General features: G+C 38.9%; 1 protein-coding gene across 3 annotated transcripts in view; it reads right to left on the bottom strand.

Annotated features, from left to right (window-relative positions):
• serpini1 (serpin peptidase inhibitor, clade I (neuroserpin), member 1) overlaps positions 1-17,856 on the bottom strand; it is a 41,885-nt gene that overhangs the window by 5,842 nt on the left and 18,187 nt on the right. For all 3 annotated transcript variants that reach the window (XM_062068171.1, XM_062068169.1, XM_062068170.1), the window contains 2 exons: positions 10,702-10,906; positions 10,486-10,583 (listed from right to left, as the gene is read on the bottom strand). In XM_062068171.1, the coding sequence (XP_061924155.1) occupies positions 10,486-10,583; positions 10,702-10,906 (303 nt within the window). The remainder of the gene's footprint in view (positions 1-10,485; positions 10,584-10,701; positions 10,907-17,856) is intronic.

Below are 17,856 nucleotides of genomic sequence, written 5' to 3'. Positions count from 1 at the left end.
AAGGTGGATTTTTGTTCCTTATATTTACCAGAAACGAAGTGATCCGAACACACGACCCGGGACTTTGGGGGACTCCAGTGAGAACCGTCCTCGTTTTCCCGGTGTAAAGCTGCGAGCCATTTGTCTCGTCTCTGTGGGCTTTTATCGCGCTTTGGCAGAACAAAATACAACCTTTGTTTTCCCTGTTTCCGGTTGTGGTTAGCACAACCAAAAACAACACAGTTTTCCGGCATTTTTGAGGCAGAATGACGGGTTTAATCAGCGTAGGTCGACAGGTTAAAGAGTAATGGCAACGGTTTGTTTTCAACGCCAGTCTGGTTCCTATGGCTCGAAGAACCCGTATGTAGCTCAGTTGCCCGGATGTCGGCCCTCACCCATTGGACCAAAAATACAAAAACAAATCTGTCTGGAGCCGCAAAAAATTAAAAGCCATATTACATGTGTCATGAGATATACATTGAATTAAGAGGACTTAAAGGAAACTAAATGACCTCAAATATACCTACAAATGAGGCATAATGATGCAATATGTACATATCGCTAGCTTAAATAGCATGTTAGCATCGATTAGCTTGCAGTCATGCAGTGACCAAATATGTCTGATTAGCACTCCACACAAGTCAATAACATCAACAAAACTCACCTTTGTGCACTCATGCACAACGTTAAAAGTGTGGTGGACAAAATGAGACAGAAGTGGCATAAAACACGTCCTAGAAAGTCGGAGAAAGTTATACATTTAAACAAACTATACGGTGAGTTCAAGGACTGCCAAAATTAGTAGGACAAAACGGCGCTCGCCAAATACTCGAATCAGTGAAGCATGTTTAATATAAACAGTGTGATTTATAACAGTTAGGGAGGTTTGTGTCATGTTTGTCCTCCTACAGAAACCACACTAAAACAAAAAAATATATTTTTTTCCCCTCATCTTTTTCCATTCTTCATACATTTTTAAAAAATCTCCAGAGAGCCACTAGGGCGGCGCTAAAGAGCCGCATGCGGCTCTATAGCCGCGCGTTGCCGACCCCCGCTATAGAATTAGCAGCATTGCTAGGTGCTAAACATACAAACTAACCACAATAAACCATAATAAACAAAAAAACTTACTGTAATATTTCCACTCCCGCTGGCAGGCCTGGCCCTAACCAATCTGGCGCCCTAGGCAAGATTTTAGGTGGCGCCCCCCCCCACATCGGCAGTGAAGTGTATATACTCACAAGAAACCGAATAGCTTTGTCTTTGACCTTTTTTTTTACTTAAAGAAAGCAAATTAACATATTATATGAGAATGTTATGTTATGATTATCTTTAACCGAATCACAGCAGTGCTCAAATTAATGATGTAACAAATAATATTTCTATTAAATAGGCTTTACTTTGCATTTCAATTAACGTGGGATTATTTTTTTGTATTTAGAAATAATAGTACCAACTTTTTTTTTATTTTTTATTTTTTTAACATTTGTGGCACTGGCGTGGCGCCCCCTGATGGACGGCGCCCTTAGCATTTGCCTATAAGGCCTATGCCACGGGCCGGCCCTGCCCGCTGGGATGCCGGCCGACGGTTCGCTCACATAATTCCGTTTAGATGAAGAATCAATCGCAAACCTCTCGAAAGGTTAAAACAAGTTCCCGCAGGAAGCGACTTGTGGGGTCAATTTCGCCATCTCTGGGGACGTGAAAGTGGACCAGCCTCTCGGACCATGGCCACATTTGTCTACTAGCAGGTGAGAGATGCATGAATTATAATGTAGAATTTACTTTTAGCGAGTTTGAGACGAAGCAGAAGCAGCCACTGGCTTATGTGTCAACAATAGCAGCGTAAGCTAGCATTAGCTCAATGCTAATGCTAAAATAGTTTGTCTGCGTTAGCGCTTATAATAACAAAATCACTCATATTTTGGTTAATTTTCAGGTCACGACATGTAAATGGGAGTATTGTTGGCGCTTTCAGGATGTTTTTAGAGAGTACAATGAGAGCAACAGAGGACCCTCCATCTGTTGACTGAATTGTTATTTATTTATTTACGATTTCGAATGCATAAAAAAGCCGAGCTTATGTGTTCTTGTCTTACATAAGGATTGTGAATGATAAACAACACATCTCTTTCCAATTTTTGCATATTTTCCGGTATGACTGATCTAATGACATGGTCAGAGTGCAGAGAATATACTGAATTTGTGGCATTTTGTGATGTTTAAACTGTATTTTTACATAATTTGCACATTGTAAATCAAATTGGATATGGTTTAATGGATACAATGAAATACAAATAAGCATATAAAGTCAACTTGTTTTTACACTCAGGCACACACCGAATTATGTCGGTACAACCGAAAATCAACTCATATTTCCATACCTTTGTTGCATGTGACGTCACAAGTGGTTGCAGACTCGGCGCCGTCTTAAGCACTTAGCGGGCAAACAAGCGTATTCGTATTGGAATGCTTCGAGTTTATGTTGCGAATTTGAATGCCAACAAAACAAGCATGTATGATAGAAAACGATCAAAAGTAAGACTCTATATTTTAAGATAGCTTGATGCTAATTTGCATTGGATATACAGTATGTGTGACTGATTAGCACTGTCGATTTTATATGGCGATTTCAACACCTCCAAATTTCATAATGAAAACTCCAACTAAGATGCACATTACAATCAAACAGCTGGTGTGTAAAAAGTTCAGTACTTAGAGTATTAACACTTTTTAGGACTCAACAAAAGACTAGACTGGCCCAGTCAACATAATAGCAAGGACTTTACCATGAATTGATTAACGTGGACCCCGACTTAAACAAGTTGAAAAACTTATTCGGGTGTTACCATTTAGTGGTCAGTTGTACGGAATACGTACTATACTGTACAATCTACTAATAAAAGTTTCAATCAATCAAAGACTACTTCCTGACTACGGAAAATGGAGATGGGTACCCAAGCTGGTAGTTTTTTGGCACTGACCCAATCCCGTCGGTCCTACCGGGCACCGATTCACGTAAAATCCAGCATTACAGGACCTGCGCGTGACGTCACGACCGTTTGCGACTCGGCCGGCTTTTCGCCCTTCGGCACTTGCCGATCACTCCAGCAGCACTGAGAGCATACTCAGCCAAACTGCCTGTATGTCAGGGGTCACCAACCTTTTTGAAACCAAGAGCTACTTCTTGGGTACTGATTAATGCGAAGGGCTACCAGTTTGATACACACTTAAATAAATTGCCAGAAATAGCCAATTTGCTCAATTTACCTTTAACTCTATGTTATTATTAATAATTAATGATATTTACACTTAATTGAACGGTTTAAAAGAGGAGAAAACGCGGAAAAAAATGACAATTGAATTTTGAAACATAGTTTATCTTCAATTTTGACTCTTTAAAATTCAAAATTCAACCGAAAAAAAGAAGAGAAAAACTAGCTAATTCGAATCTTTTTGAAAAAATTAAAAAAAGAATTTATGGAACATCATTAGTGATTTTTCCTGATTAAGATTAATTTGAGCATTTTGATGACATGTTTTAAATAGGTTAAAATCCAAGCTACACTTTTTTAGAATATATAACAAATTGGATCAAGCTATATTTCTAACAAAGACAAATCATTATTTCTTCTAGATTTTCCAGAACAAAATTTTAAAAAGAAATTCAAAAGACTTTGAAATAATAAATTTGATTCTACAGATTTTCTAGATTTGCCAGAATAATTTTTTGGAATTTTAATCATAATATTTCACAAATATTCTTCGTCGAAAAAACAGAAGCTAAAATGAAGAATTAAATAAAAATGTATTTATTATTCTTTACAATAAAAAAAAAAAAATTACTTGAACATTGATTTAAATTGTCAGGAAAGAAGAGGAAGGAATTTAAAAGGTAAAAAGGTATATGTGTTTAAAAATCCTACAATCATTTTTAAGGTTGTATTTTTTCCTCGAAAATTGTCTTTCTGAAAGTTATAAGAAGCAAAGTAAAAAAAAATAATGAATTTATTTAAACAAGTGAAGACCAAGTCTTTCAAATATTTTCTTGGATTTTCAAATTCTATTTGAGTTTTGTCTCTCTTGGAATTAAAAATGTCGGGCAAAGCGAGACCAGCTTGCTAGTAAATAAATAAAATTTAAAAAATAGAGGCAGCTCACTGGTATGTGCTGCTATTTGAGCTATTTTTAGAACAGGCCAGCGGGCTACTCATCTGGTCCTTACGGGCTACCTGGTGCCCGCGGGCACCGCGTTGGTGACCCCTGCTCTATGTAATGTTGCCATTTTAATGCCAACAAAGACATTGACACAAAACAACCCTCCAACGTAAGCAAAGTAAGGCTCCACTTTTCCAAAAAATGCACTAGCTTGATGCTAATATGCAGTGCCTTTGCTATTGACATGCTACTGGTTAGCATTAGCAATTTGACATGGCGATTTCAACACCTCCAAATTTGTTAATGAAAACTACTCCTGAGATGTTACAAATCAAACAGCCGGTGCTTCAAAAGTACAAAACTTACAGTATTAACACTTTTTAGGGGCGCATCAAAAGATTAGCAAAGACTCTACTGACTAGCCAACACACCACAAACTACCGTATTTTCCGCACTAAAAGGCGCACCTAAAAACCTCAAATTTTTTCAAAAGCTGACCGTGCGCCTTATAATCTGGTGCGCCTTATATATGACCAATATTGAGCCACGACAGGTCTCGCAACTACGGGATGCATAAAGTAACCCCAGCCTCTACTGTAGCGTCTATTCTATGCGCCTTATAATGCGGTGCGCCTTATATATGAACGTTTGAAAATAGGCCATTCATTGAAGGTGCGCCTTATAATCCGGTGCGCCTTATATATGAACAAAGTTTTAAAATAGGCCATTCATTGAAGGTGCGCCTTATAATCCGGTGCGCCTTATATATGAACAAAGTTTTAAAATATGCCATTCATTGAAGGTGCGCCTTATAATCCGGTGCGCTTTATAGTGCGGAAAATACGGTATACACTACTGCCATCTAACTTCTTGAACTTGCAACTGCAACTGAGACTCAGAAATGTGATAATAAAACACGGCAGTTATCATAATCAGCTTATTTTTAAATGTTGCAATAAAAAAAAAAAAAGTATTATCAAAAAAAATTAATATTTATTAACCACCACAAAAGAACCAAGAATTGGTGTACCGGTATCGATTCCCAAGTACTGGGAATTTGTACCGTATCGGTTCAAATGTGATCGGTTCCTTAACGGCAACACACCTGGGGACAAACTGACATGAATGCATACTTGACAGTACAGTTATGATTATGTTATTATATCATCTTAATTACATCATGCTGTTCCATGTAAAAGGGACCCACTTTTATACTGTAAGTCTGGTCTCGCAGTGCTGGCCGAGAAGCTAAAAAGCCCCGGACTGTCAACTCACTGTCCAGCTTTCATTAACGTTTTGGAACCGGCGTCCTCTGCGGTGGACATTGGGTTTTGCCCAATTTCATTCGCCATTTCAGAAAACAAATTGCTCCGCCGTGGGAAACGAATCCACTGCAGAAGACGCTGAATCCCAGGAAAATGACACAAAACGGAAGTTGCATCCTCTGACACACTTCTGGGAAATAAACACGTATCAATAACAAGATTGTTTCTGTACAGACTCACGCTTCGATTATCACTTTATGTAACCAGCGCTACATCGTCTACATCTTCTCCTACGTTGGTTTCCTCTCACCCGGTCTATTTTTACAAGCGTATGCGACAGTTTCATCCAGCCCACTTGATGGCAGTTACCTTGGTTACCTTGGAAAGTACTAGAGGCTACTTGAGTGCAGAAAGCAGCAGAAACTCAGCGCTAACTTCCCACGACCATTTATTTTGCAACAGTAGAACTTCAGCAAGGTTAGAAAGTTTTTTTTTTTACCCCCACATAAAGGTTGTGGGTTCGAATCTCAGCTATGACCTCTTGGTGTGGACTTTGGTTGTTCTCCCTTTGTTCTAGTCCAGTCCGAAAACATTGGAAACTCTTAATGTGAGTGTATAAGCATGGCACGGTGGACTGCGGCTCCAGGCCGCAGAGACGGAAGGCGACGTGCAAGTAAAATATATATATCTTAACGATTCAAAAAAGCAGTTAGCATCGCCAATCAATCCAAGTTTATTTACATAGCTCTTAATCACAGGTGCCTTGAAGGGCTGCAGAAACTATAAATATACACTACCGTTCAAAAGTTTGGGGTCACATTGAAATGTCCTTATTTTTTAAGGAAAACCACTGTACTTTTCAATGAAGATAACTTTAAACTAGTCTTAACTTTAAACAAATACACTCTATACATTGCTAATGTGGTAAATGACTATTCTAGCTGCAAATGTCTGGTTTTTGGTGCAATATCTACATAGGTGTATAGAGGCCCATTTCCAGCAACTATCACTCCAGTGTTCTAATGGTACAATGTGTTTGCTCATTGGCTCAGAAGGCTAATTAATGATTAGAAAACCCTTGTGCAATCATGTTCACACATCTGAAAACAGTTTAGCTCATTACAGAAGCTACAAAACTGACCTTCCTTTGAGCAGATTGAGTTTCTGGAGCATCACATTTGTGGGGTCAATTAAACGCTCAAAATGGCCAGAAAAAGAGAACTTTCATCTGAAACTCGACAGTCTATTCTTGTTCTTAGAAATGAAGGCTATTCCACAAAATTGTTTGGGTGACCCCAAACTTTTGAATGGTAGTGTAAATGTCGTAAAAATCATGTGCAAAGCACATGCAACAATTCTACCGAACAACAGATTTGTAAAAAGAGAAAGTAATTCTAGTTTGAAAGGAACTGAGATCTTTAATAAATCTAGATTTAGAACAGTCACAATGGAAATAAGTATTTCAATCAGAGGTGTTAATAGGAAAAACTTGCTAGTGGAATAAAACAATGTCAATCTTTTTTTGTATTAAAAAATGTAAAAATCATGATGATGAAAAGATATGACTAAGTAAAATTATTTCTTCATTATTGGTTTAATTGTCGTAAAATGAAAATATGGCTTGGTGTCGCTAACAATAAAAATTGTATTGTGAAAAATCGGGGGCAGATATAAGTTTTTACCTTATTTCTGCTCGTTTTCATTCATAATTTACTTTATTGTTATGTTCATTTTTTAAATTTTTTATTCTTATTCCTTTGTTTGATTTTTTTATAAATGAAATAAATAAATAAACCACGATGGCATCACTGGTCTGAACCCACATCACATTTGGGCAAGCAGAAACCCAAAACGGAAAAATATATCAACTTGGGTAAAGCAGTGAGGAAAAAAAAACCTTGCCAACAATGCAAAACAGGTGCTGAAGCAAATCATTAATTGGCCTGAAACAAGACCAGGACGAGACAAAACAAGACTGAAACACACACTTCAGCAGAAACATGCTTAAGAAGCCTCCTGGTCTGCAGTCAGGAACAGTTTCCTGATTCTTAATCAGGGACTGGTGAGCCTCATCATTGCCAATCAGAAACAGATGAGCCACCTGATCAGGAATCAGGAACCGGTGAGCCTCATCATTGCCAATCAGGAACAGGTGCTCCAAACAAAACAAGGCCAGGACAAATTCGGCACACACCACACCCTCAGCAGAATCATTGAACTAGCTCTAACAGAGGAAGCTGGCTTAAGAACCCTGTGGATGGGCAATCAGGAACAGGTGAGCCTCATCATTGCCAATCAGCGACAGATGAGCCTCCTGATCAGGAATCAGGGACCGGTAAGCCCCATCATTGCCAATCAGGAACAGGTGCTCCAAACAAAACAAGGCCAGGACAAATTCGGCACACACCACACCCTCAGCAGAATCACTGAACTGGCTCCTAACAGAGGACGCTGGCGTAAGAACCCTGTGGATGGGCAATCAGGAACAGGTGAGCCTCATCATTGCCAATCAGGAACAGATGACGACCCCAGACACAAAACACATGCAGGATTCAGCACACACTACACCCTCGGCAAAAGTAGCTCCTTCTAACAGAGGATGGTGGCGTAAGAACCTCCTGTTCAGGTAATCAGAAACAGGTGAGCCTCTTGATTAAGAATCAGGAATAGGTCATGACACCAGAGGTCCAATCGTAAATAAAACAAGGACAAAAAAAAACACAGGCTGGGTGTAGCACGCGCTATACCCTCAATCAACTAATTTTGTCTAACAGATGACGCGGGCTTAAGAACCCTCTTCATTAGCAATCAGGGACATGTGAGTATCATTATGTGAGCTCCCTGACTGGCAATCGGGGACAGGTGAGCCTTATCATTGCCGATCAGGAAGAGGTGACGACACCAGCGGTTCAAACAGAGATAAAACTAAGTCGAAACAAAACACAGGCAGGACACAAAACAAATTAGACCCTCAGTAGAAACAATGAACTAGCTACGTCTAACAGATGACGCTGGTTTAAGAATCCTTCTGTTTGGCAATCAGGGACAGGTGAGCCTTCTGGTTGGCAATCAGGGACAGGTGAGCCTCTGGATTGAACAAATTATACTCTCAGTAGAAACAATGGACTAGCTACGTCTAACAGATGACGCTAGCTTAAAAATCCTTCTGGTTGGCAATCAAGGACAGGTGACCCTCCTGGTTGGCAATCAGGGACAGGTGAGCCTCCGGATTGAACAAATTATACTCCCAGTAGAAACAATGAACTAGCTACGTCTAACAGATGACGCTGGCTTAAGAATCCTTCTGGTTGGCAATCAAGGACAGGTGACCCTCCTGGTTGGCAATCAGGGACAAGTGAGCGTCCGGATTGAACAAATTATACTCTCAGTAGAAACAATGAACTAACTACGTCTAACAGATGACGCTGGCTTAAGAATCCTTCTGGTTGGCAATCAAGGACAGGTGAGCCTCCTGGTTGGCAATCAGGAATCAGGGACAGGTGAGCCTCCGGATTGGCAATCAAGACATTCTGAGCGTCCTGATTGGCAATCAAAGACAGGGGAGCTTCATCATTGCCAATCAAGAAAAGGTGAGCCTCACCATTGGCAATCAGGGACAGGTGAGCCTCATCATTGCCAATCAGGAAGAGGTGACGACACCAGCGGTCCAAACAGAGATAAAACTAGGTCAAAACACAACACAGGCAGGCCACAGAACAAATTAGACCCTCAGTAGAAATAATGAACTAGCTATGTCTAACAGATGACGCTGGCTTAAGAACTCTTCTGGTTGGCAATCAAGGACAGGTGAGCCTCACCATTGGCAATCAGGGACAGGTGAGCCTCCGGATTGAACAAATTATACTCTCAGTAGAAACAATGAACTAGCTACGTCTAACAGATGACGCTGGCTTAAGAATCCTTCTGGTTGGCAATCAAGGACAGGTGAGCCTCCTGGTTGGAAATCAGGAATCAGGGACAGGTGAGCCTCATCATTGCCAATCAGGAAGAGGTGACGACACCAGCGGTCCAAACAAAGATAAAACAAGGACAAAACAACACATTCAGGATACAAAACAGATTATACTCTCAGTAGAAATAATGAACTAGCTACGTCTAACAGATGACGCTGGCTTAAGAACTCTTCTGGTTGGCAATTAAGGACAGGTAAGCCTCACCATTGGCAATCAGGGACAGGTGAGCCTCCGGATTGAACAAATTATACTCTCAGTAGAAACAATGAACTAGCTACGCCTAACAGATGACGCCGGCTTAAGAACCCTTCTGGTTGGCAATCAAGGACAGGTGAGCCTCCTGGTTGGGAATCAGGAGTCAGGGACAGGTGAGCCTCATCATTGCCAATCAGGAAGAGGTGACGACACCAGCGGTCCAAACAAAGATAAAACAAGGACAAAACAACACATTCAGGATACAAAACAAATTATACTCTCAGTAGAAATAATGAACTAGCTACGTCTAACAGATGACGCTGGCTTAAGAACTCTTCTGGTTGGCAATCAAGGACAGGTAAGCCTCACCATTGGCAATCAGGGACAGGTGAGCCTCCGGATTGAACAAATTATACTCTCAGTAGAAACAATGAACTAGCTACGTCTAACAGATGACGCCGGCTTAAGAACCCTTCTGGTTGGCAATCAAGGACAGGTGAGCCTCCTGGTTGGGAATCAGGAATCAGGGACAGATGAGCCTCATCATTGCCAATCAGGAAGAGGTGACGACACCAGCGGTCCAAACAGAGATAAAACAAGGACAAAACATAACACATTCAGGATACAAAACAAATGATACTCTCAGTAGAAACAATGAACTAGCTACGTCTAACAGATGACGCTGGCTTAAGAATCCTCCTGGTTGGCAATCAGGGACAGGCGAGCCTCCGGATTGGCAATCAAGAACATGTGAGCTTCCTGATCGGCAACCAGAGACGAGTGAGCCTCATCTTTTGCAATCAGGAACTAGCGAGGACACCAGCCTTTCAAATAGTGGTAAAGTTGCCTGACGTGTCAACACAGGGAGTGGACGCCATGCCAAATGGATGGATGGTGATTGCTACATGACTCACCTGTCATGGCGGAGAGATCGGCATCTTTGGTGAAGATGGTCTTGATCCCCAACTCTTTCAGTGTGTCTTTCAAGTCCATTTTCTGCTCCACTTTGAACCTGAAAACCATCATAGGAAGACCAAAAAACTTGTTATAATAATCTACATTATTATCTTTATTTTGTTCTTGTATTGGATCTGGCGTACCAACCGTGGGGGGTTTGACTGATTTCTTACCGGGGCAGATAGACCTCCACCTTCTGCTGTTTCACATTGTTAGCCCACTCCTCCACTAGCGACGACTTGATGATGGGCTCCAGAGAAGCCAGTGGCACTTCCTGCCGGGGTAGGACGATCATCATGGAGACGTCGTCTCCCACGTACGGCATCTCCAACACTTGGTAGACGCCGCCAGCTTCTTGGGAGCCGTCGCTGAATTCCCCTGGGAAGGTGAACGGGGGGAGAGGAAGAGGCGGGGTTAATTATTTTGCAATGCAGTCTGCTGAAAATGATGGAAAGCGCCACCCTACGTAGCACCTGACGCTGCGGTCAAAGTTGGAATTGCCACAAAAACACATTTTAAGATATTTAACACTCTACTGCCACCTGGTGGCTGGAATGGGTAAGGGACCCTCCCAAGTGTCAGGTAAACCGTGACAAATGGTGCTCTATGACAGTGTTTTTCAACCTTTTTTGAGCCAAGGCACATTTTTTTCATTGAAAAAATCTGTAGGCACACCACCAGCAGAAATCATAAAAAAACGATACTCAGTAGACAATGAAAAGTCGTAGTCCCAATTGTTGAATATGACTTTAAATCATAACCAACCATGCATCACTATAGCTCTTGTCTCAAAGTAGGTGTACTGTCACCACCTGTCACATCACGCCGTGACTTATTTTGAGTTGTTTGCTGTTTTCCTGTGTGTAGTGTTTTAGTTCTTGTCTTGCGCTCCTATTTTGGTGTCTTTTTCTCTTTTTTTTGGTATTTTCCTGTAGCAGTTTCATGTCTTCCCTTTGAGCGATATATATCCCGCATCTGCTTTTGAATATTTCAGTTGTTCTTATCCTTCTTTGTGATTGTCATGTCATGTTCGGATGTACATTGTGGACGCCGTCTTTGCTCCGCAGTAAGTCTTTGCTGTCGTCCAGCATTCTGTTTTTGTTTACTTTGTAGCCAGTTCAGTTTTAGTTTCATTCTGCATAGCCTTCCCTAAGCTTCAATGCCTTTTCTTTACGGCACTCAACCTTTTGTTTATTTTTGGTTTAGGCCTCCCGCTGTTTCCGACATCTACAAAGCAATTAGCTACCGGCTGCCCCCTACTGATATGGAAGAGTATTACACGGTTACTCTGCCGAGCTCTAGACAGCACCGACACTCAACAACAACACATCATTTGCAGACTATACTTACTGGTTTGCAAAAATATTTTAAACCCAAATAGGTGAAATTAGATAATCTCCCACGGCACACCAGACTGTATCTCACGGCACACTAGTGTGCCGCGGCACAGTGGTTGAAAAACACTGCTCTATGAATCCCTTCCTACTGTACTCAATAGGGTTGTATGGTATACCGGTACTATACTAATGAATCATATTCGGTACAATACCGCCTCTAAAAAGTACCGGTCCCCCCCCCCCCCCCTTTTTTTTTTTTTTTTAACGGGCATGACGGTGTTTCGTCGTCAACTTGTTACATTGCTGGTTTTACGAGCAGAGGAGCATGTTTGGCAACGCACAGTCACAGAGTACTTACAAGCAGACAGAAAAGGGAGAATTGACGCATTTTGGCTTAAAAACTAACTGAGGAAGAGATGCTTTAAGACATGCAGTCTGCAGTGTTTTACCTACTTCTAAATCACGAATCCTCGCCTCCATGGCGACAAATAAAGTAAGTTTCTTACAAGTATCATCCCTGCAGGACGAGGAATAGCTAAACATGCTTCACTACACATTGTAGGAGGATACAATAGCTCACCGGTAATGTAATGTAAACAAACGCCATGGGTGGATCTACACCTGACATCCCCTGTAATGATACCAAGTACAGGAGCGTATCTAGTCGATACTACTATGATTTTTTTTAGCATTACAAAATCTTTTTTCGTTTTTTTTAAATGTATATTATTATTTATAAACTCAGGAAATACGTCCCTGGACACATGATGACTTTGAATATGACCTATGTATGATCCTGTAACTACATGGTATCGGATCGATACCCAAATTTGTGGTATCATCCAAAACTATTGTAAAACATCCAAACAACAGAAGAATAAGTGATTATTACATTTTAACAGAAGTGTAGATAGAACATGTTAAAAGAGAAAGTAAGCCGTTATTAACAGTAAATGAACAAGTAGATTAATAATACATTTTCTACCACTTGTCCTTAAAAATGTTGACAAAATAAAATGTAAAATTACATAATATGTTACTGCATAGGTCAGCAGCTAAATTAGGAGCCTTTGTTTGCTTACTTACTACTAAAAGACAAGTTGTCTTGTATGTTCACTATTTTATTTAAGGACACAATTCCAATAAGAAACATATGTTTAATGTACCGTCAGATTTTTTGTTAAAATAAAGCTAATAATGCCATTTTTTTGTGGTCCCCTTTAATTATAAAAGTATTGAAAAGTATTGAAATACATTTTGGTACCGGTACCAAAATATTGGTATTGGGACAACCCTAGTAGTCATATATTTAAACTACCGCATTAACATTAAAATGTTAAAATGTTGCAATAATCATGTCTGAACACAGAATAATTGTGCAACTTATTTTTAATTATTATGATCCTTTACCTTAACCGCGGATGGTTACCTTTGAAAAAAGCAGAGCCGGTCAATGCATACAGGTCTTTTTTAACATGCAAGTAATTTACTGTGATTAATCATGATTAATCAAAACTCAACAAGTTATTAATCTGAGTTAAAAACATGGAATTGCATTCATTTAATCGTTATATTGGTTCTGTCAAGTAAAATATTCAAATCAGATTAATCACAACTACTACAAAATTGTTGCTTAACTTATTTGTGGTAATTTTCACAACATTGCCACAGGTATACAATATTGCCAGCGTTGTTTGTTGTCAACTTACTACTACTACTGTCAGAATAATTGTATCTAAGTTATCACAAAACTTTGTGTTTCCATGAGTTCTCGGCGAGCAGTGTACTGTCTTTCCAATCAAAAGGCTTGTAAAACTCCACTGTGTAGGACGGGAAGCGACATGAAGGTGTCGGTTTCTTTGAGCTATTGTAATCCACAGGAAAATTTTGTCTTGACCCGAGATCTACAAAGCGGAGAGGAAGCAGGACCTGACCCCGCAAAGGCGACGCCTTTTTACGACCCCCCTTCCTTTAGAAACAGCTGTTGCCATGTAATCAGGGAAAGTCCAAATAAAAGAGGATGCGTGCAACTTGTTCGTCAGAGCGTGGTGGAAGACTGTTCAAAGAGTACAGCCCAGACGTTTCTCCTCAATTGAGCTAAATTTAATTCTGTCTCTGTTTAATTCCTTGCTTCTTTGTCTGTTTAATAGATGTCATCAGTGTTTGAACCTGACATCTTCTACTACTACTACTACTACTCATCTAATACAGCTATTTAAAAGCAGTTAAACAGTTCAGAAAAAAATTACAGACTTACTAATAGTGTTCCTGCAAGTGGTTAGTTTGCTTTTCGATGGTATTTTAAAACTTGTAGTAATGGGTATCGTCTACATTTTAACTGATACTAATACCAAACCGGTACTTAAAAAATGGAAAACATGAAACTTGAGAAGAAAAAAAACAATGCCTTTTTATTTTCTGGAAATTTGAGACATTCAAGTTGAACATACTCATATTTTCAAAACTTCCATTAAATAAATTAAGAGATAATTAAGTAATACAATCAAAAATAAGAAATCTTCAACAAACTGTCATAATCGTTGCAGCAGTACAGAACATAGAGAATGAGTAAAAAAAACGACTGGCTTGTCGATACTCATGAATCTGGGGATTTGTGAATGCAAGCTCACTCGCCATAACTGTCATTGATGCATACTGTGATGAGGAAGTGCTGTCACTGCGGCTCTAGCGGTCTTATGAGGGATGCTTTTTCAGCGTTACAGATGGGATTTATGGCTTTTTGAAACACACACCTCAGCAGAAACAATGAAGTAGCTCAGTATAACAGACGACGCTGGCTTAAGAACCTTCCTGGTTGGCAATTATGTACAGGTGAGCCTCTTGATTGGTAATCTGGGGCAGGAAGAGCAATGGCTAGCTATTAAAGTTTTTTTTAATTTATTTTAGAAAACAATCACTAATACCGGTAGGTTATAAGATATGATATGGAACATAATTTACTATGTGGGCTCTGTACCAAGGATGTCGTTGTGGCTTGTGCAGCCCTTTGAGACACTTGTGATTTAGGGCTATATAAATAAACATTGATTGATTAATTGATTGACTGGTAAATTTACAGAAATATTATTACTCTTAGTAATTAGTCTGAAATTGTGGTTAAGAACATCATCATCATTTTATTGTTGTTGTTTTCATTGTACACATTCCATAAGATGCTGCCATGTTTCAACAAAACTACAATAACAATTGGGACGTAGTAAAATGTAAAGACAAAACATTACTCTACTTGGTGTGTGTACGCTTGAACTATTACATATCAGAGCAATGAACCAGAAAAGACAATACAAATATAAATGTTTTTTTTTAAATAATAAAATTTTAATCATATATATACATATATATATATTTATATATATACACTACCGTTCAAAAGTTTGGGGTCACCCAAACAGTTTTGTGGAATAGCCTTCATTTCTAAGAACAAGAATAGACTGTTGAGTTTCAGATGAAAGTTCTCTTTTTCTGGCCATTTTGAGCGTTTAATTGACCCCACAAATGTGATGCTCCAGAAACTCAATCTGCTCAAAGGAAGGTCAGTTTTGTAGCTTCGGTAACGAGCTAAACTGTTTTCAGATGTGTGAACATGATTGCACAAGGGTTTTCTAATCATCAATTAGCCTTCTGAGCCAATGAGCAAACCCATTGTACCATTAGAACACTGGAGTGATAGCTGCTGGAAATGGGCCTCTGTACACCTATGTAGATATTGCACCAAAAACCAGACATTTGCAGCTAGAATAGTCATTTCCCACATTAGCAATGTATAGAGTGTATTTGTTTAAAGTTAAGACTAGTTTAAAGTGATCTTCATTGAAAAATAAGGACATTTTAATGTGACCCCAAACTTTTGAACGGTAGTGTATATATACATATATATATACATATCATACATACATACGTATGTACATACATATATATATATATATATATATATATATATATATATATATATATATATATATATATATATATATATATATATATATATATATATATATATATATATATATCGATATATATATATATCGATATATATATATATACATATAGATATATATCTATATATATATATCTATCTATATATATATATATATATATATATATATATATATATATATATATATATATATATATATATATATATATATATATACACGTTAGGTCAGGAAAAAACACAGAGGCTATTTCATCCCTACAAGCCTGTTTCGCAGGTTTCCCTGCTCTTCAGGGGATTTTTGTTTTCCTAAGCCTTGATTGTAATATTTGTGAATAACACATGATTTCCTACCATTCAAGCTGTAAGCAGATTAGATATAATTATTGAATACGAATAAATCCAAGAGGAAGATGACTATTTCAGTGTTATTATTTGAGTGGGTTCCGGGCCCTTCTGTAGTGGAAAAGTTGGGCCCTGACGTTAAAAAGGTTAAGAACCCCCTGCATTAAAGATTTAAAAGGAAAATATCAAAAAGTTTCATGTTTGGCATTCCTCCTACGCTCGCTTTCCTCTTGACTTGCAAAGTTGAGCTAACCTCGCTGCAGACATTGTTTAACTGAACACAACACGATCTTCCCTCATAAATGAAAATGAAAACACAGGCTCCTCTCGAAGGACCTGTCCCTATTCTTCAAACCTCACACATACGCACGCACGCACATACACACACACACACACACGTGCGCGATAAAACTCCCTGCAAACAAGCAGGCATGTTTACATCAGTACGTGAGCACCGTGTGAATGTTGGTGTGTGTGCCAGTGTGCAATCGCACTGCACCAAAATAGCTCAAATGCACCAAGTTTACAAGTGAGGCAGTGAGAGGATGATGTAATTTCCTTTGGCAGCCCTTCAGATAAAAAAATATATATATATTTTGCTGTGTCGCAGTCTATTGCTTCAGTCAAACACAAAGCGTACTAAAGCTGTCTTTATTTACGTAAACCTGCTCAAATGTAAACAGGTTCTGCTTGTAAAGCGCTTTTCTCCCTTCAAGGTACTCAAAGAGCAACATACTCTTTACTTTTACTTGAGTATTTTTGTAAAGAAGAAATGCCAATTGTACTACACGGCAACAACTGAAATCTAAGTAAGATTAAATATCTCAAATAAGGGTGATATTTGCTTATTTTCTGTCTGATAAGATAATTATTCTCACTAAGCAAATTTTATGTTCGAGTGTTTGACTTGTTTTAAGTGTTTTGGTCCTAAATTATCTCAGTGAGATATTACAACTTGTTGCTGAGATTTTATGACCTATATTGAGTAAAACATGCTTGAAACTAGAATATCAACTGATACAAAGCTGTGTCATCAACACTCACAAGTATAAAACTACTTTTTTAAAGTAATCATTTCTTATTTCAAGCATGAAAAAAACAACATAGGGACTAGCAGTAGAAAATGGATGGATGGGTGGACTTTGACACAATTGTGTCTCATAATTAAAACAGATGACAGCCAAATGGACTTTGCTGTTTTATTTTCAATGAAAAAATAGAAAATACATACTCATATAGTAGTAGAGTTGGCACAGTACTGTAAACTGACAGTTAATATTTAAACATTTAACATTTGGAGTTCAAATCCCAGCCGAGTCATACCAAAGACTATAAAAATGGGACCCATAACCTCCCTGCTTGGCACTCAGCAACAAAGGGTTGGAGTTGGGGGTTAAATCACCAAAATGATTCCCGGGCGCGGCGCCGCTGCTGCCCACTGCTCCCCAAGGGGATGGGACAAATGCAGAGGACAAATTTCGCCACATCTAGTGTGTGTGTGACAATCATTGGTACTTTAATCTTAATCTTAATCTTCTAACAATTTTGAACAGAAATAGTTCATGCACATTCAGATAAATTATTCAAAATTACAATAAAAAAATTTTTGGCCAGGGCTCAGAAACTCAGTTAACAGTAAAAAGTTGTTGTCACAATTGTTGGATATGACTTTAAACCGTAACCAAGCATGC

This window comes from Entelurus aequoreus, linkage group LG13, assembly GCF_033978785.1.
Source record: "Entelurus aequoreus isolate RoL-2023_Sb linkage group LG13, RoL_Eaeq_v1.1, whole genome shotgun sequence".
Taxonomy (NCBI): domain Eukaryota; kingdom Metazoa; phylum Chordata; class Actinopteri; order Syngnathiformes; family Syngnathidae; genus Entelurus; species Entelurus aequoreus.
The sequence above is the reverse complement of the archived record's forward strand: the minus strand, read 5'-3'. Positions and strand labels throughout refer to the sequence as shown.